This window comes from Bufo bufo, chromosome 2 (assembly GCF_905171765.1).
Source record: "Bufo bufo chromosome 2, aBufBuf1.1, whole genome shotgun sequence".
Lineage (NCBI taxonomy): Eukaryota > Metazoa > Chordata > Amphibia > Anura > Bufonidae > Bufo > Bufo bufo.
Genome location: NC_053390.1, coordinates 776,469,054 through 776,493,815, shown reverse-complemented (window position 1 = coordinate 776,493,815; position 24,762 = coordinate 776,469,054). Strand labels below are relative to the sequence as shown.

At 42.4% G+C, this 24,762-nt stretch overlaps 1 protein-coding gene across 1 annotated transcript in view; it reads left to right on the top strand.

The window, feature by feature from the left end:
• EVC2 (EvC ciliary complex subunit 2) overlaps positions 1-24,762 on the top strand; it is a 171,505-nt gene that overhangs the window by 113,314 nt on the left and 33,429 nt on the right. The window contains exons 16-19 of the mRNA XM_040419112.1: positions 6,198-6,314; positions 10,857-11,078; positions 21,652-21,842; positions 23,846-23,933. Coding sequence (XP_040275046.1) covers positions 6,198-6,314; positions 10,857-11,078; positions 21,652-21,842; positions 23,846-23,933 — 618 coding nt within the window. The remainder of the gene's footprint in view (positions 1-6,197; positions 6,315-10,856; positions 11,079-21,651; positions 21,843-23,845; positions 23,934-24,762) is intronic.

Genomic DNA, 24,762 nt, shown 5'->3' with positions numbered 1-24,762 from the left:
TTATTTTTATTTTAGTTTTAGTTTTTTATTGTTATTTTTTTTTAAACCAGAAGCAATGTTAAAAAACGGTAAAAATAGTCAATTTTTCAAAATTTTTTATTTTTATTTTTGTTAATAAAAATTAACTAACAATCTTGATGTACTGCAGCACTCTTCATATAATCCAGTGAGGATTTTATTTAATCACACGTAGCACCAAACACAGTCCCCCCCCCCCTCCCCACCCTCCATGTTTCTCTGTATATCCCTGTATTCTGTTGAAGTTATAATGTCTCCCCTATGTAAAGAACCTGGAGTGCAGATACATAGTCGGTGAATGTATACAGTGATTAGCTGCAGTTATATTAACCTCGTGACTCAGACTGCCTGCCTGTACTATCTGTGTGTGCAGACTCTCCAGTGTAGTTCTATGAGATGTAGCTTCTCACTGGTCTCCCTGCCTCCTGCATGTAAAAACTGACTTGGGATAGAGAGGATAGGAGGGAAGAGAGACAGGCTCAAGCTGCATCACATAGGAGAACATGAAGACACTGCAGTGTGAGGGGACAGCAGCCCTGTGTTACTAATCTGTCATGGCTGCCATTACACAGAACAGTGTCATGAGACTCCGCCCCTGTTCTCTCTCTGCAAAGCTAAGCATGATTACAAATGTAGGATTTATTTGGCATAAAGGACTGCTATCTTATTCTAATAGCCGATCCTGCACTATATAGGCAAAGAAAAAAATCCTGGAGCATTTATTTCAAATAGATCAAAAATTATCATGTGATAGACTCCATCTGTAAATTAACTGCACATGCCAATTAAACATCAGTGCCTTGATGTGTTCAACACATAGCAGACCAAGAATTATAACTTCTTGTCATATACTGTGGCGTAGGTGGTGGTAGTAATACTTGGGAGTCCACAGTGGGTCTCCCCTCTAGATCTCCCTGGGACCATACAGTGACTGGAGGGCTTACTATTTTTCCCTTAGGGCACACCCTGCTATTGGGGCTCCTTCCTGGTGGTAGTTTAGGTGCCATTGATGATAGGTGTTTTGGCAGGGTGCAAGGAGGCAGTGTAGGTGCAGCAGCCAATGTATGGTGGAGTCAATAACCAGATCAGTTGTTATCAACAAATAAGTCTCATGCAGAATAGGAGTTGTAGTACATCCAGCAATAACAAGGCACAGCTCCAAGTCATATAACACAGTGCAATCCATCCCCAGTAACAGTGTATGGACAGCAGCAATAATGAGGGTTGTAGTACTCTTTCCCTCTGTCTCTCTATAAAGTCTCTCTGCAGAACCTTATGCATGCAATTAGGTTCTTGTTAAGTGTTTCTGTAATTTCCAGGCTGAGTGGTACAGATATTAGATGCAGCTGACCAAACCATCTCAAAGTGTGGAAGGGTGCACTGGCAATCTCTCTCACAGCAGTAAGGTCTCTCTCTACCATAAACGTGCATGATATCTTACTAACTGACTCCACTGCAGAACCTTATAATCCTGGACCCTCTAACTTCCTTCTCTCGCTCTGGAGTACCTTCATGCAACAATTATAAATCTCAAAGGTGATGATCCTCTGGAACTGAAAGTGTTTGTCTGCAGAGCATTCTCAAACACATCTGTCCTTCTCTGCTAACAACAGACTCCTCTGGGAGGTGGACCCAGGTTCCATCTCCCAAGAAACCTAACCTATCAACAGGCTTTAAGGGGTTGTCCGGCCATATATAGATGATGGGGCAGCACGGTGGCTCAGTGGTTAGCACTGGTGCCTTGCAGCAATGGGATCCTAGGTTTGAATCTGACCAAGAATAACATCTGCATGGAGTTTGTATGTTCTCCTGGTGTTTGCGCTTGTTTCCTCCCACACTCCAAAGACAAACTGATAGGGAACTTAGATTGGGAGCCAGATTAGGGACAGTATTGATGCTATAGTCTGTAAAGCGCTGCGGAATACAGCAGTGCTACATAAGTGCGTAAAATAAATAAATGACCTATCTTCAGGATCGGTCATTAATATTAGATTGGCAGGGGTCCGATACCCAGCACCCTACCGATCATCTATTAGAAGAGGAAGCAGCGCTCCATGCATGGAGCACAGTTTCCTCTTCAAACAGCTGATTGGCAGGGGTGCCAGGTGTCGGACACTTACCAATCAAATATTGATGACCTATCCTGATGATAGGTCAGCAATATATGTGGCTAGACAACCCCTTTAACCCTTACTTGTCCATGCAATGCCATTAGGTACACAAGTATAATAAATCACATTTCACTTAACAATATAACACTACTTCAGTTCATCTTTTGCAGTGACCCTATTCTGGGGTACTACACTGCCACTTACATGGCAGATATTTTATAGATATTTTATTTAGATGAATCAGTGACTTGTGCTCATTCTATCCAAAGCGTTTCATCAAAACATCATATGTGGTGTCTGGCCAGTCACAAAAACTTTCCTCTGCAAGTCAGTACGATTATAGAGATCCAAAGTGTATATACTTAAAAAATTTCTTTACATCGCTATATTCTGAGTTCTGACACCCATTCCTTTTTTATTTTTTTATTTCTGTCTACTGAGATGTGTAAGTACTATATTTTTGAGGGAACATCTTTTGTTTTTATTGATATTTTGGGAGTATGTATGACTTTTTGATCACTTTTTATTAATTATTTTTTAAAGTGGTAACTAAAAAATGGTGATTTTAATTTTTTTTATCCATTATGGGGTGCCTTCTTTCTTATTTTGATAGGGCATTTTTGGATGCAGTGGTACCAGTTGTGTTTGTTTATTTTTTTATATGTCAAATGATTAGAATTTTTATTTCCTTTTTTAATTTAACATTTTATTTTTAACTTTTTTATTTTTAATATTGTATGCATATTTTTCGATTTATATTATATTTCATTTGTATTGTTTCTTACAATATTACAATACTACTCATTTCACTTATTCCAAAGCTCCATCTTACCCTTAAACAGGGGTTGTCCAGGATTAGAAAAACATGGCAGCTTTCTTCTAAACATGGGGATCATTCTAAATGAAAGTGGTATTATAAATACTATAAATGGAAAACTAAAAGCTCTTTAGTTTTTGATCAAACGCGTGTCGGGCCCATCTACCAGGCGTCAAGGTGGCTTCCGCAGATGGATACCTAACACTAGAAAACCGCCTCTCTTGGACTTACCTAAGTCTACATTTTTCAGGGCAGTGTAGGAACCATCTACATTTATACTCTGCTCAGAAGCCCCAGGCAGATCGGCGTTGCTCAGTCTAAAAGAGGCGCTACCCTCAATATATACTACAAGAAAATTTAGACTGGCACATTCATATACATAATCACAGGTGCATATCCATCAAGCAAACATGGTTGATAATAAAATGGCTGCACAACATTTATTATCAACCATGTTTGCTTGATGGATATTGACCTGTGATTATGTATATGACTGTGCTACTCTAAACTTTCTTGTAGGTTCCTACGCTGCCCTGAAAATTGTAGGCTTAGGTAGGTCCAAGTGTTAGGTACCCATCTGCGGAAGCCAGCTTGACGCCTTTTTCTATTCCTGGACATCCACTTTAAGCCCTGTGAAACATTATAGAGCAAAGCATGCTGGGATTGGTTAGAAAACCCATCAGGAAGCTGTTAAAAATAGCAAGTTCTGCATGTAAACATCCTGCTAGGATGCACTGATGCTGAAAACAGGGGAAGGAAAGTGCCATTATAAAAAACAGGTATATGGGGGCAAAAATATGCAGTGTTTGTCATAGTCCCGGCAGCTAATTTTTTTTTATTATTTGACTGGAGAACCCCTTTAAGTACTGAGAACCTTGTAATGACATTCTCTGCACTTGAGGGTCTCAGACCAGTCATTTTACCACTGGTGCCCCCGTATTTGTCATGCAACCTATGCCTTCTATGGGTACACATGACATATTCTATTCTTAATCAGAAGCAAAATATTCAACTTTCATTAACATTTCCCACAAGGTTTTCTATTGTAATTGGGTTTTCTTTCCGCTAAACGGATTACAGTGCATTGCATTTGCTATCCTGGTAGCAGATATGTTGCCCGTGGACCTATTATTCCCTGACTGTGATGAAGAGTCTTTCTGTCCTTTATCCGGGTCCCACAGGACATAGAGTGAACATTTTTATACTGAGATATCCGAGAAGTGGGAAGAATGTGATTACATAGCCGTGCTTGACAGCCTCCATGGTGTAATCTGCAGTCCCGGAATGGTGTCCTCTGACATTTCATTTGTTTTTCATTTGCTAATTACACTTCAGATCTGTATTCGTAAGAAGGTTTGAGCGCAGAAGCTCCAGATCAATGGCACCCGCCTGCATATTGTTCAGCAGTCTAGATTCAATGACATCGCTGCTGCTTTCATGTCTGGTTTCATTATCCATTACTCTTTGTAACGTGCCAGAGCATTGACTGCAGTCACAGGGACTTTTATATAGTTACATAATTTACAATGGAAACATTGTGATATTGGTATTAGCTAAACCTAGGGTATATGGTGTATAGCAGAACTTGGGGTATCTGCAATTGTTTTGTATTGTATCGTGTTATGTGTATGCTATGCATAGCACACCAGCATGAGAGGTATGCTTGGTAGGTACAGGGTTAACCATCATGTTCCTCTTGGTAGGAGTGGACTGGTCCTACTTCCTGCCAGGAGGGGAAGTTCTAATCTCACCGGTGTGGAGGAAGGAAGCAAATGGGACCTTATCCAGTTCTCCTGTATGATCACTACTCTAGAGAGATTCACAGAACCAAGATATATTTCATATTAGAAGCAGAGTAACCAGCAACCACAGCTTTACATACCCTGCTGCAGGTGAGGGAAATACAGTGCAGACACCCATCACATAAACAACATCCAGGGCAGTCTAACTCCAAGCCTGTATTACACAGTGGACACAAGTGCATACTGCTTTTAGTCAGAATTACAAGAGAGACATCAGCAAGATAGCATATCTGAAGTGCCAGTTAATTGCTACTTATCCAGCCACCATACCTCATCATTTGGTGACAGGAATTGCACTTTGTACTTACCACCTCTGGATGTACAAGTTATATTTTGCATTAAGTGAAGAGAGACTTTTATACTTCTGACCGAATTCTTTCAACCACCTTTCCAACACAACATCTTATCAGGGCCACTACCACCCCCATTCTCTGCACTGGATACTCAGGGGCTCGTTGCAAGTGCAGCAATTTATAGGGGATTTGCAGTACCCCAGAATAGGGAACTTGCAAACTGTTCTTTATGATATCGCATCGCAGCACGGACCCATTGACTTGAATGGGTCCGCGATCTACAACATACAGCAAAAGATAAGACATGTCCTATCTTTTGCAGTGCGGAGGCCCACAGAAACACACAGGAGCCCTTCTGTGGGCTTCTGGGTCCGTGCCTCTGCACTGCATAAGATAAAATATATTCTATCTTTTGCCATAAATTGCATTCAATGAGTCCGCTTCGTGATGCAGAGTTCACATGGTCAGTGCCCGTGTTTTGTGGACCTGCGGTTACACCATGGTCATGGGAATTTCGTCTAATGGCGGTTATATTGGAGATGATATCGCCAAGCAAAATTACACACAGCTAGTTATCCACAAGCTGACCATGCACATGTATCTTGCTGATATTGGTGGGATGAAGTTGGAGATCCATTGTGTATTGTCGAGGAACAGAAAGATTGGACATGTTGGATTCCAGCATGCCCAATCCTGTGTTTTAATGGACTGAATGAAGCATCCATCAAAGACGTTTGGCAGCTGCACAGTCCACTCTCCCCATTGAAATAAAGGTATTTATGTTGGGAGAAATGGCTGCCGGCCAAACAAGCCTTCAGCCCACAGCTTCAGAATCACCATGTACTCATGGACCATGTGCAAGAAGATAATTTTGATATTTGCCCCCAGGCATGAGATTTGGATGCCTCAGTCTTCTGAGAAGTTGCGTTACATCACATTCTCTCCCTTGGAAGTTTGCCTAGAAATGAAATGTGTGATTTGCTTACCTGCAGAACATTATGAAGAACGCTCCAGGATCATTTTTGCAAGCAATGTGATTTTTTGTCCAGATGTTCTTTCCAATTAAGCGGAGATATGTTGTATGTACATAACCTGGTTTGTTCTCTTTGGAATAAGCTCCTGTGCATAATTGTGTGTGTGTGTGTTTTTTTTCCAGTCTGGTTCAAAGACGACAAATCATCCTCAGGACAGAGCCGCAGAAATCGTGAGGAAATCTGTTGAGGATAAAGTCCTGATTTATGAAGCACAAATTGCAGATGACAAGATTAAGCAGGTAGCGAAAATGAGACGTGACCAGATCAGACGGTGAAGACTTATCCAGTTACATGAATGTTTGCTTCTGATTTGTTCTTTCTAGTTCTAGGAAAATAAGACTCGGTTCAAGAAATACAACCTATTTAATGGTGTGCAGGAACTGTTCCCCTGGGAGCTATTCACTGCAGCCTCCTCTGTAGATTGGCTTAGTACATAGGCATATTAAAATAGGTATGAAAATGTCATACACCTAATACTCACCCACCACCTCATATTCCTATTTGGAATAGCAACTAGGAAGATGGAAATGAAGATTGATATAGAAAAGATAGAACTTAAACGTGATTTTATGGGAAAATGCAATGGTTATTCCACATCTCCCCCACCCCCCTGTTTTTTTTCCCCCTTTCCATTTTATATATGAATAGAAAACATATAGAAATAATATGTTTGAAGGAAGCTTACACAATAATGATAAAGAAGTAGAGAGTGTGATCTGCCTCTGTGATGTTTATATGCCTGAAAGAGTCAATGCCGTTTTTTCCACCCATAAATTAATAGTACAGGTGGTGGCAAAAAAGCTTTGTAATATATTTTATTACAAAAAATGCTTCTTTCTCCACTTACCACTTACCGTACTTCTTCCCCCCCCTGCCTCCTGCATTGATCACTCACTCTCATGTTAATGGTAAAATCTTTAGAAAGGCAGAGATGAAGACTGAGTTGCAACTTTTACTGAGAAATCAGGTTACAGCTGCTGCCCATAAAATGATTAAGAATGTGGTGGTGGAAAGGGGGAGGAGGAGAGAGGAGCAGTTGCACACAAAGGGTATGTTTACATGGCAGATTTTGGCACCAGAAGTTTGTCGTTGATTCTGCACCAGAATTCTGTCAGTGGACTTGTGGTGTCTGCATCGTATTATTTTTCATGGCAGGCCTTGCTCCTGTTCCCACAGCCGGCGGATTAAATCCACAATTGCACCAAGAAAGGACACGTACCTTTATTGGTGCAGTGTCCAGACAGATGCCACTGGAAGCCACAGCAAGTGTCTGTTCACAGTTTAGCTACATTTAGTGCAGTTATAGCAGGAGCAGGTCCACAGCATTTGCGGCTATATGTGGCTATACCATATGTAAAAATCCACTGTGTATGACACCGACACACGATGATGCTTCTAGTAACTGTTTTACTACCTCACCCCAGTGCTTGATTCACAGCTACACTGCTCAGTAGTGCTGTATAGTGTCCCCCATGTTGCCGCTTCAGTGTGTTTGGTACAGATTGGGGAGCAGGATACTCCTCTTCTCGATGTGTGCTGTGTATGGGATATGTCGTAGAGGTTAATCTTCGCTCATTGCTGTGGAGCTAAAGGAAAACTGGCAATTAGGGATGGAGTCTGTACAGGCGAAAACTGGTGAAAAATTCTGAGTATTTCATCTAATGGTCAGATATGATGTTATTCCTCATATATACTCATAACAGCTGATATGGGTAAGTAAGTAAAGACTTATCACTGTATAGTTTTCCCCCCACCATTTCAAGAACTCTGTTTAATGTCAGTGAATGATAACTTTATTTACCTTCAGAGTCTGGAATTCTGTCCGTACAGTGCATTAAAGAAAGCTGAGCACTTGCTACAGTATATCAGTCTAGACAATCCTATGTCATTGCTCTTTATGCCAAATTATGGTCTGTTCTGGCGGAAGTTGTACAGATCATTGTGCATTGTAGTATGCATGATTGACAGCAACTCAGGTGGCCAACACAAGAGACAGAGTTGCTGTGCTCAATTTTCATTTTCAGAACCTTTAAACCAATATCTCCACCATCACATGATTCCACTGGCAAGTGCTGTACAAATGAAAATGTTTTTATCATTGTCTGATAGAGGTGGTGACTACCTCTGTGCCTCATACCTATATCTAGAACAGGTTCCCTGTCCTCATTACTCCTGGATGTGGTGGCCAGAGGTGGTAGGGATTACAAAAAGATCCAAGCGGACAGTGCTTCACTGTTACTGTAACTCCCATTCACTCCCGCTTGGCTCTTTCCAGCTCCAATCTCCTCTGGTCTCTGCATCCAGGTGAGAGACGATTGGGAGGCCCTGCTCTAGATGTAGGTGTGGGTCCCAGAAGTGGGACCTGCATCTTAGACACATTTATGGCATGTCCTGTAAAAATGTCATAAATGTCTGAGGTGGGAATACCCCTTTAACCCCTTACCGACATCTGCCATACATGTACAGTGGTTGTCAGGTCTTTAAAGATTGTGCTCTTCCAAGAGCCTCCATAGCTGCCAGGTGCCTGATGTTTTACACAGCAGACACCCAGAGCAGAGTTCATGTTCGGTGATAATGCCGATCACAGACATTTAAGTTAGAATTTTTTAGTTTTTTTATATTATTTCAGGTTAAATCGATTCGCTGACACGAAGTACGAGGAAATTTGGCTTCTAGGCGAATCGAATTTATCCTGAAATTCGGATCGAATTCCACTTCGTGGGATTTGATTCGCTCATCTCTAATCATTAGCATTGGCACACATCAAAACCCCCATGCTATTAAAATTTAAAAGTATTTATCCGGTACAGTGAATGCCATAACTTCACTTCACTTTCCAAAAAATGAATAAAAAGTGATCAAAAAGTCATACACACCCCAAAATGATATTAACAAAAACTACAGATTGCCTCACAAAAAATGAGCCCCCCACATAGACATAAACATAAAAAAGTTATGGGGTCCAAATATGGCAGTGCAAAGAAAAAGTTATTTTTTTCAAAGTTTTAATATTTTTTTAAAGTTCTAAAGCTCCAGAAAACAATATAAATGTTTGTCTGTGATTGTACTTAGCCATAGAATAAGGGTAACGGGTCAGTTTTACTGAATACAAGTTTTCCCACAAAAAAACAAGCCCTCATATGTCTATGTTAATGAAAAAATAAAAATGTCATGGCTCCAGGAACACATCTTGATCCATACTGTATGTCCTGTAGTAATGCCTGCCTCATCCGACCTGCTTACTATTGTGTTTATCTGGTAATGCTTCTTTGATTTCCTTGGCCTACAGAGATGTCTCTTGGGTGAATTTTACTACCAGCAACTCTCTCAATAAGTATCGGTTCAGTTGATTTTACATTGCTGCTCTTTCTCTGAATAATACATGTTCAATTCTCCGTGTAGTATTTGGTATCCAGCGGTTCAGAGATGGGCAATATATACTTGATAACATTCACTGTTAATTTTGGAAGATCATTCATAAGACTATGGGCTGTTAGTTGTTGCATTGTTGTTTATGGAGGGATACAGGGGAATGAGAGAAGTATTTGCCCTCGATTTTTTCCTATATATGTAGTGCCCTAGATATTTGTGGATATTCAGCCTTATTGCTACTATGCAAAGCCAGCAACTCCCTACGTTATTGCACATTGAAGGGTTTAATTTGCAATGTGATTTATGCTGTTTTGTGCACTTATACTGTTTCATATTGTTGAACTGCTTGCACTGTGGAAAGGGTTAGTTCACACCCTAGAGACTTTATGACCTTCTACCTATGCAAACTTTTGGAGGGAAAAATCAGACAAACTGAACTTCTGACTGTCTGTTTTAGCTCCGTTGTTTATGTCTGAAGACCTGTTTATATCTAGAAAAACACCTTGTTCATTCCCATAGATTTGCACTGCAGCTCTATACAAATCTTTGATCGACAGAAATTGTAACAATGTTTCTGTTTAGGCTGTGCTTCTCTATCTCTCCCCTCCCACTAGAAGGTTTTACTTCAGCTAGAAACTGTATATAAGGAGAGTAGTCACAGCCCCTAGCGGTCTACAAGTCAGGACTAGTGCTTAGTAGGAGAGACTCTGGCAGACTGCATGAGTGACCATAAGAAGACGCTGAGATGGGGAGGCTGAGCCACAGACCTCTGGTTACCAACTTGTTCACCAGGGAGCCAGCCAGACAATTAGCCACAGATCCTGGGCCTCCAGCCTTTGGTCAGGGTTCCAACTCTCTGAGAAAAAGAGGGACAGCTAGCTCAGGCCTTTCTTCAGCATGAAACCTTCTTCTGCCAGGGAGGAGAAAGAAGAAGCCTGTTCAGTTCATTGCCTCTATTGTTTTGAGTTTGCTTGAGTTCCTCCAGTAAAGAAGCACACAGGTTTACTTGGAAACCATGACTCTCTAGACTTATCAACCATTAATGTGCACCTTATCATCCCTTCTGGAGAGCAGTAACACGTGGTGGCATCTCGACGGTGTCCGGGTGAGCCAACGTACTGTTTGGGCAAACCCCTAACCAGCCACTGCTTAAATCATGGTTTGTTTGAAATCTAGTGACGTTAAAATTATCCATTGCCAAGTGGTTTCCCCATCTTAAAATTTTTATTCCCAGTTGTACCACCTTGTGCAGCAACAACTGCAGTGAAATGCCTTCTATAACTGGTGATCGCTGTGAAGACATTTTTGCCCACTCTTCCTTGTAGCTTTTCCTGTCCTTTTGTCACTTTTGTTTTCCAACTTAATGTTGGTGAAATGAATCCCATATCTCTCTTCTTTGTATTCCCCAGGCACGAGCAGAGTTACTACTGCAACGAGTGCATCAGTTGAAAGCGAGAGAATATAAATTGGGGGAATATATAACTTATTTACAGTTCCAAGATGTTCATAACGAAGCTAAGACCCTGGAAATCCACAAGGCAATCCTGGAGCTGCAGTCCGTGTTACTGGAAGAAAAGAGCAGATCTGCTATTACTTCAGAATATGAAAATCTTCTGCAGGCTCTGAATCAGGTGAGGGATGAGGAACCTTCTCTAGATAATGTCTAACTTAGACTGTCACTGACGACTCTACAGGAGAAATAAGAAGTCCCAAGTGTTATGAGGAATGCAAGAAATACTTGGGTAGATAAAAGAAGATTAGTAACAAGGAATATAAATAGGGATGAGCGAAACCTACGTTTTCAGGTTCAGGCAGTGGAGGAAAACCAAGTCCTGTCCTGCATAACAGAAATCAGACGGATCCGTTATGCTGCCCATAGACTTCTATTATGACGGAATCTATAACGGAATTCTTCCACTGCCCGAATGCCGAACCCAAACCTGAAAACATCAGGTTCGCTTATCCCTAAATATAAATCATTTGATGTAAAAGATCTGTATTAGGCTTGTTTCACATTTGCATGCCAGATCCGTGACTACCGGGTGCTTCTGTGCACTGCCAAGGTTTCATCCAGCCCCATTCACTATAATGGGGACCGGCGGAGATCCAGCCTCAACCCGGCAAATATACAGAGGGGCGGCAGGACAAATACTGCGTGCAGCAGTTTTCGTCCCACCTTCCCTTTGGCATATTAGTCCCATTATAGTGAATGGGCCCAGACGGAACCTCGGGAGCGCACGGTCAGAGGGGGTCAAGGATTGGAAAATCTGGTGTTTGTCAGAAGCACCAGGTTACAGAGATTTTTTGGTTATGACTAGGGATGAGCGAATCGACTTTAGATGTGCATAAATTGAACCCGAGTTCGGTAAAAGTTTTTTTACAGTAGAAATTAATTTCTGAAGTCTCGCGAGACTTCGAAGTAATAACTTCGGCTCATAGGAGCCAATAAATTTGAATACTGTACGGAGCGTTCGCTCCATACAGTATTCTAACAAAGTTTTCTGCGAATCGACTTCGGATGTTTCATCCGAAGTCGGTTCGCTCATCCCTAGTTATGACCATGCTCACAGCAGTGAGCTTCATTTAATTAATTATCTGGTTAAGAGTCTCAACAAATGAGATTAGTTGTTGGGGGAAATGTATATTTTCGGTGTGTAGAGATTTATATAGATCAGGACTTCTGAACCTTATTCTACTGGTCTTCAGCATGCCCAGCATGGGGATGCTAGACCTGACCACCAGTTGTCAAAATACAACCCCAGTTCCAAAAAAGTTGGAGCGCTGTGTAAAATGTAAATAAAATCAGAATGCAATGATTTGCAAATCTTATAGACCCATATTATATTCACAATGGATGATAGAACACATATCAGATGTTGAAAGTGAGACATTTTACCGTTTCATTAAAAATATAACTTATTTAGAACTTGATGACAGCAACACATCTCAAAAAAGTTGGGACAGGGCCATGTCTACCCTTGTGTATCATCCCCTCTTAACAACAGTCTGTAAACATCTGGGAAGTGAGGAGACCAGTTGCTGGAGTTTTGGGAGAGGAATGCTGCCCCATTATTGTCTGATGTAGGATCACTGGCGTAACTATAGGGGTCGCAGCAGTTGTGGTTGCGACCGGGCCCCTAAGCCAGGGGGGTCAAGAGGGCCCCCCTTGCCAGTGGTACTGTACTTTTTCCTTTATAAGATGCAGTGCTCACTAGTCTGCAGGAGGAGGGGGAGAGAAGCGCTGTGAGCGCTGTACAGTACTTACCCCTCCTCCTGCTCGCTCTTCTCAGGGCCAGCGCTGCTGTGTCCTGGCTGCCTGCAGCGTCAGGACGTACAGAGCGCACTCTGACCTGACGCTGCAGGAGGTCAGGTGACTGCAGTGTGGGCCCTGAGAAGAGAAGACAGCCAGGACAGGGAGAGTGGCGGCAGGAGAGGTAAGTTACTTTATTATTTTACAGTCTGATCTGAGGTCTGATATGGAGGTCTAATGAGGGGTCTGGAGAGGTCTAATGAGGGGTCTGGAGAGGTCTAATGGGGGTCTGGAGTGGTCTATGGGGGTCTGGAGGTCTGACTGGGGAGTCTGGAGGTCTGACTGGGGGTCTGGAGGTCTGACTGGGGGTCTGGAGGTCTGACTGGGGAGTCTGGAGGTCTGACTGGGGGTCTGGAGGTCTGACTGGGGGTCTGAAGGTCTGACTGGGGGTCTGAAGGTCTGGAAGTGTTCCTGAGCCCATGCAGTGATTTCCAGTATGGAATCATGCCTGTTTTTAATGCAGTGCCGCCTGAGGGCCCGCAGATCACAAGCATCCAAAACTGACTATTGGCCTTGTGCCTTGTGCAAATGTATTTTTCCAGACTCTCTGAATCATTTGATTATACTGTATATTGGAGATAGTGGGATATTCAAATTCTTTGCAATGTTACATTGAGAAACATTTTCATGAAAGACACAGTTTTTTGCAGATTGGTGAACCTTTGTCTATCTTTGCTTGTGAAAGACTCTGCCTCTCCAACATGCTCTTTTTATACCCAGTCATGTGACTTAGTTGCAAATTGCTCCTCTAGCTCTATTACATTAGTACCACTTACTTTTCGGGTCTTTTGTTGCCCCTTTCCAACATGTGTTGCGGCCATCAACTTTTAAGTGAGTTAATTTTTCCCATGAAATGGTAAAATGTCTCACTTTCAACATCTAATATGTGTTTTATGATCCATTGTGAATGTCATATGGGTCTATGAGATTAGCAAATCATTGTTTTCTGTTTTTATTCACTGTACATTTATTTACAGGTTATACAGCATTCCAACTTTTTTGGTATTGGTGTTGTAAAAGCAAAAATGGTTCAGCCGGAGAAAGAACTGTGCAGCTTTGTCGAGATCACAAAGCCAACATTTCGGTGGACGCCCATAGGAAAGCTGCTCCTCAGTCCATTGTTAAAGGGAACCTATCAGCCTGTGTTTGCCCTCCAAACCAACTGGAGTACCTGTTCTGGGCTTCTTTATTCCCCAATCCCGCCATATTCTCATTAACCATTTTAAGTGAAGGAAGATGGCAACTACTGCCTTGAAGTCAAGCTAACTCTACCCAAACCCTGCCGCTTAAGAACGCCATTGGAAACCACATCATGAAACCATATAGGTATTCTAGTGTTTGGAGGGCAAAATGAGGCTGACGGGTTCCCTTTAAGCTATGTGGGCAATATCTGCTGACAGTGACACAGAAAAAAACAGCAGATGTAGCATTATACTCCATCAGCAGGGAGATCTAATTTAACACAGTTAATTGTGGAACTTGAAGCCATTGGCTCTCTTTTCCCATAATTGTTAAACACTGTGTTCTATTTGAGCATCATGTCCCCAAATATGTCGAAGAATTTACTTTAGGTTGTTTCTGTCGAATCCTGCAAGAACAAAATGAGACTCTGAGTCAATGGAGGGTAAGGTGGTGCATACATGAAAAAAATAGTATAAAATATATATAAATGGACAGTTGCCATTAGATCACTGTTACCTGTCATCTGTACACTGTGTGCACAATTATTAGGCAAGTTGTATTTTCAAGGATTCATTTTATTATTGAACAGCGACAGTGCTGTCGGTCAATCCAAAATGTTAATAAACCTCAAACCTGGATATTTAAAGAGGCGATGTCAGCATGATCAACCCTATTAAATCAAGCGCAGTGCCTGGTAGGGCTCATCATGCTGATTAAAATGACACCTTTCTTTTTGTCTGTATGATAAACAGCTGCAGAGATACCTGTGTTTATATTCAGATGCAAATGAGCAAGTTGGAGCACCAGGGGGTAAGGCGGAATCCTTTGAGCACTGCTTTATAAAACCCCTTGAGTTCTGACACTCCCCCATCCCCTTCATTGACAGGGCTAGACATCAGCATGCTAGCTGATGTGTGCTAGCGTCTACATGTCATATACACCACATACTGTAGCCTTACCACATTGAGATATGCTCAGAAAGCTAATATACATATTTCTGCTTTATTCACGTGCACAATATGTGATTATACCGGAAGAGAACAGTAACATGTGTTAGCTTCTAAGAACCGAAAAAATGTGGAAAGGCTGCAGTTTAATGGTAAGTGCTCATTCTTGTATGTAGAGATCCTAAGTTCAAGTCTTAGGACTTATACATGTTTTTTTCTGTTACTTTTTTCTCTCTCTCATTTAACCCATAATAAAAGGCTACACTATAATAAATATATATTTTTTTTTTGCTTAGAAATAGTGATGAGCGAACTTTTGAAAAATTAGATTCGCCAGCTTTGCTGAACTTCGTTAAGTAATTTAATTCGTTATGAATGACTTTGTCACAAATCGCTTTTCATTGTATGGAGCGGGCGCAATGACAGGGAACGGCGATCGCACCTCCCCCGTTATTTAATCCCTCGTTCAATGCTGATCGTGGCATCTGCATTCGGGTGCTCAGGGGGTTAATCCAGGGTTAAAATGACGGGCAGCGTGATTACGTGGTGATGTCTTCATGCTCGTCGCAGGTCCTTTGGTGAGTTTTCTTCTATCAAGACGGAGCAGACAGCTGAGTATCATTTTTTTTTATTTTCAGCCACCATTTTAGGAAAAATCTATTTGTTATCACGAAGCACAAGAAAATTTGGCTTTGCGGTGAATCAGATTCCTAAACTTCAGATTACATTCTGATTTGTATGCTTCGATTCGCTCAACAGTACTAAGAAACCTAAAACTTATTATTGGTTTATTTACAGACACAATATATGATTATAAAGAAGCCAGCAATATTTATTAGCCTTTTAACCCTTTGACTACCAGCACCGTACATGTACGGCGTTGAAGTGATAGGCAAATATAGCGCCCGCTCGCATGTGCAGCGGGCGTCATGGCCGTCAAGTCCCTGCTGTTTCAAACAGCAGATACCTGCCGCTAATTATCGCAATAATGCAAATCGCGGTAATTAAAGCCTTTAGATCCTACCGACATCCCCTGCGGCCAATGGGGATGCCGGTAACTAGTTTGAGTGCCTTGGGTCTCTCTCAAGCGACCTAGAGTATTCAAACTGTAATTCTTATTTTGGCCACCAGATGGCAGGCCAACATAAGAAATGAGCAATAGACAGTAATAAAGTCATTTTAAAAATACATATATGAGCTTCAAAATCATTACAAAAAATAAAAATGTAAAAATATATAAGAAATTTTAAAAATATAAAAGTTTAAATCACCCCCCTTTCCGTGTAATAAAAAAATAAATACCTAAATAACAAATAATATAAACGTCATGGGAATCACCGCAACCGAAACCGCCCGTACTATTAAAATATAAAAATATTTTTCCAATACAAAAAATAGCGTAATGGAAAAAAGGGTGAAAATGGCCAATTTACCATATTTTTCATTGCTTCTCTTACCCCAAAAAATGTAATAAAAAAAATGTGCCCCCACACAACTCAGTAGATATAACTATAAAAAAAAAGTTATGGGGGTCAGAATATGGTGATGTGGAATTTTTTTTTTTAAAGTTTACATTTATTTTTACCAGATACATACCTATACATATGGGGTATTGTTGTAATCGTACTGACTCAGAGAATGAAGGGCATGGGTCAGTTTTTCCGCAGGCGAAACGCTGTGGGAACAAAACCCGTAAAATGGTGGAGGAATTGCGTTTTTTTTCTAATTCCACCCTAATTGGAATTTTTTTTACCATTTCCCACTACATTGTATGCCATAATTAATGGTGGCATTAGAAAGTACAACTTGTTCTGCAAAAAATAAGCCCTCATACAGCTATGTGAATGGAAATATAGAAAAGTTATGGCTCAAGGAAGATGAAAACGCAAAAAACCAAAAACCTCCGGTAGTAAAGGGGTTAAGCATTAAAACATATTCTCAATATGATAAGGATATAGACCTTTTATTTTGGGTTAAATGTGGAATAAAAAAAATATCAGAAAAAAAAATCTGGAAGTCTCTCCCAAGATTCATACGTGACCTGGGATCTCTACATACAAGGCTAAGCACTTAGCACTAAGCTATAGTCTTTTCACATAGAGAAGAGTGTTTTTTCTATGTCCTTTCAGCGGCAGCTCTCTCTTTATAACAGCACAGGGGGTGTGTCCATTCTTGAGGGTGTGTTCTTTCTGCTGAAGCTCTCTCTTTATCACAGCTCAAGGGGCGTGTCCATTCTTTGGGGCGTATCCTTTCTGCAGCAGCTCTTCCTATCACAGCTCAGGGGGCGTATCCTTTCTGCAGCAGCTCTTCCTATCACAGCTCAGGGGGCGTATCCTTTCTGCAGCAGCTCTCTCTTTGTAACTGTCACAACATCCAGCAGTAGATCTAGGCGGTGCCAGTTGAAGGATGGAACTGGACATGTGAGGTGGATAGAAAAATATGCAAAAGAACAAACAGCAGGTGGCGCTATACAGATACATTTTTAATTACATGCCATTACAAAATATGTCGCACAACTCTGAGTACATACATGTTGTACAGCCATACCCGGTAGAACTTGATGACTGAGTTCTGTAAGATGAATTACATTTTTCCCTATTTGTCGACTTTATCATAGATCAGGTTCCAATATCTTATCCAAGGAAAGCCTTATCCGTCACAGAGAAAAACTGAGCTGCCAGGAAAGGTTTCATCTAGAGCGATGATCTTTGTGCTTTTCCCCCCCTTGTGTCTCTCTACATGTAAATGAGATCTGTAGGTGTTCTAGCGCGGTGTCCGCTGTCACCCCGTAAGAAGCCACCAGTCAGAAATGAACATTGTCTACAGATGGGAAGAGGCAGGGATTATGTTAGATGACAGGCGATTGATGTGACACAGCAAATCATGCGGTGTCACCAATGGAGGCCTCTACTCACTGGTGTCAGGTCCTGTCCGTCTCTGTCATGTTTCATCTGTCGCTGGGAAAGTACAATGTCTCCATCATTTTCATTTTGTCTAAATCTTATCTCTTCTATTAGCTACATGCTATAATTTTGGGGTACATTTATTAATCTAAATCTAATTTATAAATCTAATTTACTGGCATAAAAAATTGCATATATTTGCACAAGCAGTGTGTGTGCAAATATGACCGCCTTTTTGTAATTTTTCACTGCTCTTTGCAAAAAAAAAAAAAAAAAAGTGGACATGCCTTGTTGGAAAGGGGTGGTGTTACCATTTTTTTATTATTTTTTTTTGGCAATTTATGCGAAAAAAAAACATAAATTATAGAACAAATCTGTGCTATATCATGACTGATTATTATTATATATCTTAGATTTTTCTCCAAAAATTTGTGCTTTTTTAAAAATTTCACCCCCCTCTTTCCACTATAAAAAAAGTAGTGTAGTGGAAGAGGTGATGTCACCATCTGTCCTGCAAAAATGTTATAATTTGTGCAAGATACTGGCATAAACTGCAGAGCAAATGGACACCAGCTCACAGCTCGAGTGGATATGATTTTCTGGTGCACGAAATGCCAAAAGATGTGCCACATTTATCTCCTGACAGGTCTGGTTTAGTAACTACTTGTGTTCTTATCACTCTATGTTGTGCCAGTCCTTTATTATTCCTGCTAGAAGTTATGAATGAATTACTAGAAATTTGCAGTGAAGGTCCAGATGGATGTTACCAGTTGAGGGTGTGCCCTCTCAGTTGACAGCATTGATTTGACCAGTGTCAGACCTGATCACACCTGGCCCTGTCAATGAGAGTGCAGGGGGCGCAGCAGTTGCAGAAAGAGCTAAGTCTCTAGTAGGAGCATCAACGCCCCCGTTGCTCCTAAAGGCTCATTTGCATATATTAAAACTTAATTTTTCTCAGCCATGGGACCAACACAGATGCCTTCAGCTGCCAAGCACACATGTAACAGGTCAGCCAGTGTCATAGGTACAAAACTGCTGACAGATGCCCTTTAAACTATAAAAATGATGCTACCTGTAGGGGTTTCATATGGAGCTACATGGCTGGGATTCACTTTAAAGGGAGTCTGTCACCTCCATATGGCCATATACAGTGCGTACATGGCTCTGTAGCACACCTATACAGGATTGGAACGGTACCTTTTGTTCTTTTCTTTAGACTTGCACCAGCAGGAAAAATGAAGTTTATTTCATATGCAAAGGAGCACTCGCAAGTGCCCAGGGGCGGCCTTCAGTGTGTAGGTGCCCAGGGGCGACGTTCAGTGTGTAGGTGCCCAGGGGCGGCGTTCAGTGTGTAAGTGCCCAGGGGCGGCGTTCAGTGTGTAAGTGCCCAGGGGCGGCGTTCAGTATGTAGGTGCCCAGGGGCGGCGTTCAGTGTGTAGGTGCCCAGGGGCGGCGTTCAGTGTGCAAGTGCCCAGGGGCGGTGTTCAGTGTGTAGGTGCCCAGGGGCGGTGTTCAGTGTGTAGGTGCCCAGGGGCGGCGTTCAGTGTGTAAGTGCCCAGGGGCGGCGTTCAGTATGTAGGTGCCCAGGGGCGGCGTTCAGTGTGTAGGTGCCCAGGGGCGGCGTTCAGTGTGTAGGTGCCCAGGGGCGGTGTTCAGTGTGTAGGTGCCCAGGGGCGGTGTTCAGTGTGTAGGTGCCCAGGGGCGGCGTTCAGTGTGTAAGTGCCCAGGGGCGGTGTTCAGTATGTAGGTGCCCAGGGGCGGCGTTCAGTGTGCAAGTGCCCAGGGGCGGTGTTCAGTGTGTAGGTGCCCAGGGGCGGTGTTCAGTGTGTAGGTGCCCAGGGGCGGCGTTCAGTGTGTAAGTGCCCAGGGGCGGCGTTCAGTGTGTAGGTGCCCAGGGGCGGCGTTCAGTGTGCCTTTTTAACTGTTACTCCTCCCCCAGCCTCTTCCTTTGCCCACCCTTCTATTCCCTTATATCATCGCTAGGTCCGGCCGAGATCCCGCGCCTGTGCACTTCTTCGCCGGCTGGCGCATGCGCACTAGTTGAATTGATGCCATACCCAAAATTGGCATTGCAGTGTGCATGCCCCGACCCGGCGAAGCAGTGCGCAGGCGCGGGATCTTGGCCGGACCCAGCGATGATAAAGGGAATAGAAGGGCGGGCAAAGGAAGAGGCTGGGGGAGGAGTAACGGTTAAAAAGGCACACTTAACGCCACCCCTGGGCACTTACGCACTGAACGCCGCCCCTGGGCACTTACGAGTGCTCATTTGCATATGAAATAAACATCGTTTTTCCTGCTTCTGGATGTCTAAAGAAAATAACAAAGGTACCATTAGACTCCTGTATAGGTGTGCTACAGAGCCATGTAAGTGCTGTATATGGCCATATAGTGGTGACAAATAAAATCCATTCAGTAAGCTCTAAAGCTCCACCTAGTGGTGGCAGAAGTTAGCTACATTTTTCCCATTATGGCTTTGTTAAGAGATGCAGAGCACTGAATACTGTAGCAACATTGTAGTATGTAAATTCGCGGCATGTAAGTCCCGAACCTGCCCAGGAACATTCACTTATGGCAGCACAGTGGCTCAGTGGTTAGCAGCGCTGGGGTCATAAGTTTGAATCCGACCAAGGACAACATCTTCATGGCGTTGGTATGTTCTCCCCGTGTTTGCGTGGGTTTTCTATGGGTACAGTTTTTCGACTTAAGACAAATTTGCCAGGACTGTCTCTGAAAATTAGTCACTGCAAATTTGGGACTGTTGGCAACTATGGCATTGGACTAAACAAAACAATGTTCTATGCTCCATAAGGGTCCATTCACACGTCCGTAAGTGTTTTGCAGATCCACAAAACACGGACACCTGCAATGTGCGATCCGCAATTTGCGGAGCGCACATAGACACTATAAGGCCCCATTCACATGTCCACAATTTCGTTCCGCATTTTGCAGAACGAAATTACGGACCCATTCATTTCTGTGGGGCCGCACGATGTGTGGCCCGGAAATACGGCCCTGCACTTCCGGGTCCGCATTTCTGTTCCCGAAAAAAATGGAACATGTTCTATTCTTGTCCGCAATTGTGGACAAGAATAGGCATATTCTATTAGTGCCGGCGATGGGCGGTCCGCAAAATGCGGAACGCACATTGCCGTGTCCGTGTTTTGCGGATCTGCAGATCCGTGGATCCGCAAAACACGTTAGGGACGTGTGAATGGACGCTAATAGAAAATGCCTTTTCTGGTCCACAATTGCGGACCAAAAATGTTCTATTTTTTTCAGGAACGAAATTGCGGATCCTGAAAAAACGGATCCCGGAAATGCGGATGCGGATCCCGGAAATGCAGATTTGCATCCATTCCAGCCCCATTGAAAGTGAATGGGTCCGCAAATTGCGGACCCAAATTCCGGACGTGTGAATGGATCCTAAAGCTGCATTATGAAATCAGCAGTGAAGTCCTTGCTTTATTCTCTTCCTCTGTTTAGGATCCGTTCTTGATTTGCGTAAAAAAACATAGAAACGACAGAACTGCCTCAGTAGTCCGTGTGATATCATATGATAATCAGATTTAGGAAACCTCTCATTTCCAGTCACATTTTGTAGCACAGAGGGAGAGGCTTATGCAAATTTGCCTTCAAAGAGGATGTTTTTGGTAGGTTTGGGGGCGTTCCTGGGCAGATGGGGGATAGGCGTTAGGCAGGATGGATCGGGGTTAATAATAACCTCTGTGGTAGCTCTAAAATGACTTCTTCATCTCCGCTTCCTCACAGATGCCCAGTTACATACACCAGTACATTCATTTCACTATGTTTCCTGTTCACCCACGCGTTTCAATGAATTGTTTTATTATAATTCTCTACTTAGGAAATAAGAGAACTGGAAAAGAACATGGAAACATGGAGTAGAAATGAGCCATTAGTCAGCAGGGTTCTGGAGGATGATCCGCCCCATGTTCTGGTTGATATCACCGGTGAGGGAGACGGCTTGTCTGTATCAGCAACTCTTTGCAAGGCCATGAACAGGAGGAAAGACGTCATAAATCTCTGTAGAGACAGGTACGCCGCATCCTCAGCATATGGAGGAATATAGAAACAGCGAGTTACAGCGATAAGTGTTAATGGGGTCTTCCAGGCCTTTAATATTGATGACCTATCCTCAGTATAGGTCATCAATATCAGATTGATGGCGTCCGACACCAGGCACCACCGCCAATCGGCTGTATGAAGTGAAGGCATGCGCCGTACACGTGCCGTCTCCTGTCTCTCTTCCTGCTTGTCATAGACATAGCAGCAGCGAGCAGGAAGAGAGACCGGAGACGGCACGTGTACGGCGCATGCCTTCACTTCATACAGCCGATTGGCGGTGGTGCCTGGTCTCGGACCCCGTCAATCTGATATTGATGACCTATACTGAGGATAGGTCATCAATATTAAAAGCCTGGAAAACCCCTTTGAATAATCAATATCTTCTCCTCGATAAATGTAAAGGGTCTCTCCATCTAAATCAGCAGGTGGCGCTATAAAGATACATTTTTATTGAATAGCTCACTGGCTATACTAAGTTTTTAATTACATGCAATTACAAAAATCTTCAAATCCAGGTGCTGGTTTAAAAAATGCAGGCCATTTTTCAATGGACAACCCCTTTAACTCCCTAACGCATAATGCCATACATAAACGGCATTGTATAGGGACAGCCATCCTAGCGCCGATACTCTCACCAGAGTGTCACTGATCGCATCAGGCAGTGACTTACATGTAGCAGCGTCTCTTTCTGTAGGCTCCTGATGAAGTGCCGGCGATACCCAGGCACAGAAACGCGTCGAGCGCACAACATGTCTCCCAAATACTAGAGACAGATACTATGAATGGCGGCAGTAGCCGTGAGTGAGGGTATCTAGGAAACGGTCATTGCTAGTCATAGGCAATAAACATTTATTATTTAGAATTTTAACGTTCCTATCAGGCTTTGATGATTGAACAGGATAAGAAATCAAAAGATCCCATGTACTAGCCCTTAAGGGGGCTAATAGTTATTAAGTAAAAAGTTTTAAAAAAAGTAAAAAAAAAGCAAAAATATTAAAAGTTTAAATCACCTCCCTTTTCCAATTTTACATATAAAAATATATAAGCAATAAAAAGATAAACATATTCGATATAGCCATGTCCAAAACTGTCTGAACTATTAAAATATAAAAAAAAAATGTGTGGTGAATGCCATAATGCAAAAAAAAAAACAACAACATTTAAAACACACGATTCGCCATTTTTAGTGACCTTGTCTCCTCAAAAAAAAAATTTGAATAACAATGATCAAAAAGTTGTACATACCACAAAAATGGTACCAATACAAATTACAGTTCATTCCGCAAAAAACGAGCACCAGACAGATCTGCAGACCGAAATAAAAAAAGTTACGGCTGTCAGAAGGGTGATGTGTTTTTTCGAAGGCTTTTATTTAAAAAAAAAGTAATAAAACGAAATTAAAAACTCTACAAGTTCGGTATCACCGTAATTGTATTGAGCCGCAGAATAAGGACATCGTGTCCTTTTTAGTGCACAATGAACGTCATGATGTCAAAACACGCAAAAAGCTACTTCTTATGTTTGCCGTAAGTGGCACACCTAAAAGGTATCAATCCTAGATCTAATCAGACAGTGTAATAGAGATAAAGGATATACTTTATTTTGTGGGTGGTGTTATGCTTGTGAAGCTCAGCTGCCATACCAGACACTGCCTAAGGTCAAGAGTGGCGCTGTTTCTACAAAATAGAAGCCTGGAGAGCCCCTTAAACTATGAGCACAATACATATCACTGGACGCTCTAATCAGAACCAGAATACATGAACAGATGTTTTTCCCATGGACATTGCAAAGGTTGCAATATTTTCATTATTTCATTTCATGTTACATTTTGGCCAGTCGTTTCTACATGCTATGCTAATGCATCACATCAGGAAAAAATGCAATGATGTCCTATAAATGTCATGAGAACTCATCATCAGCCCCGGGGACACTTCATTGGGCGTAGACATTCCTCTATATTTTGTACATTTTAGGATGCATAGGGAAGAGATGGAGTATGCTCATGGAGAACACCAAGAGGAGAGAGCTCACATGGACTCACTGCTGAGGCTACACAACCAGGTACTTGAGAAACTACTGCTTAAATCCTAGTTACTAAGGTGAATGCTGCATTTTACTTTCTGGAAAAATTACATAATAGCATTTCAGCATCTTGTCTGCAACATCTGTTGACCAAAGATCACTGCGCAGCCATTGACCTGAATCGGGTCACAGTTAGACTTGCACATTGCTGCAACTGTGATCCTGGAAACGCAAGAACTCCAACCCTGCTATCATTTTTGGAATTCTAATGTCACGGTCATGGCCACTTGCAACCCCATTCAGCTCAGTGGCAGCACTGCTACACCTTGATCGTGGGCTGCAGACAAGATGTGGTGTTGTATAGGAAACATGCTGTAAGAAAATCTCCCCCCCCCCCCCCTTCAGATATCACCTATTATTTTTTAATTTACCAGACTGAATGATTTGTGATCCTAAGATTCCAGCACACATACCGAATCTGTCCACAGGTCCCCCCTACACACAGGATCATGCTACTTTTGTTATGCACTTGGCCAGAATGTGTTGGAGCTGCTGGTGCAGTGACCCGCTGGTTGAATGCTAAAGGGTTAATTATATGGTTTAAGCTGTCAAAATGTTTACTGTAATGCTAACGATGCACTATGTATTCCAAAAGGCTATGCATATGGGTAGCGAATAGTCAATAGGCAGTTCTTAGTTCCAGTTGCCAGGTAGTGGACCAGTCCCATTTCACCTGGTTAGTGATCTTCTGGTAGCAAGGCAGAGTTTTGTGTGTACTGCTGGCAAGTAGCCCAATACAGAAGCCTTGTCCAGGGAGACACCATCCCTGTGAGTGAAAGCTGCCAGAGAAGCAACTTTGCTAAGAACC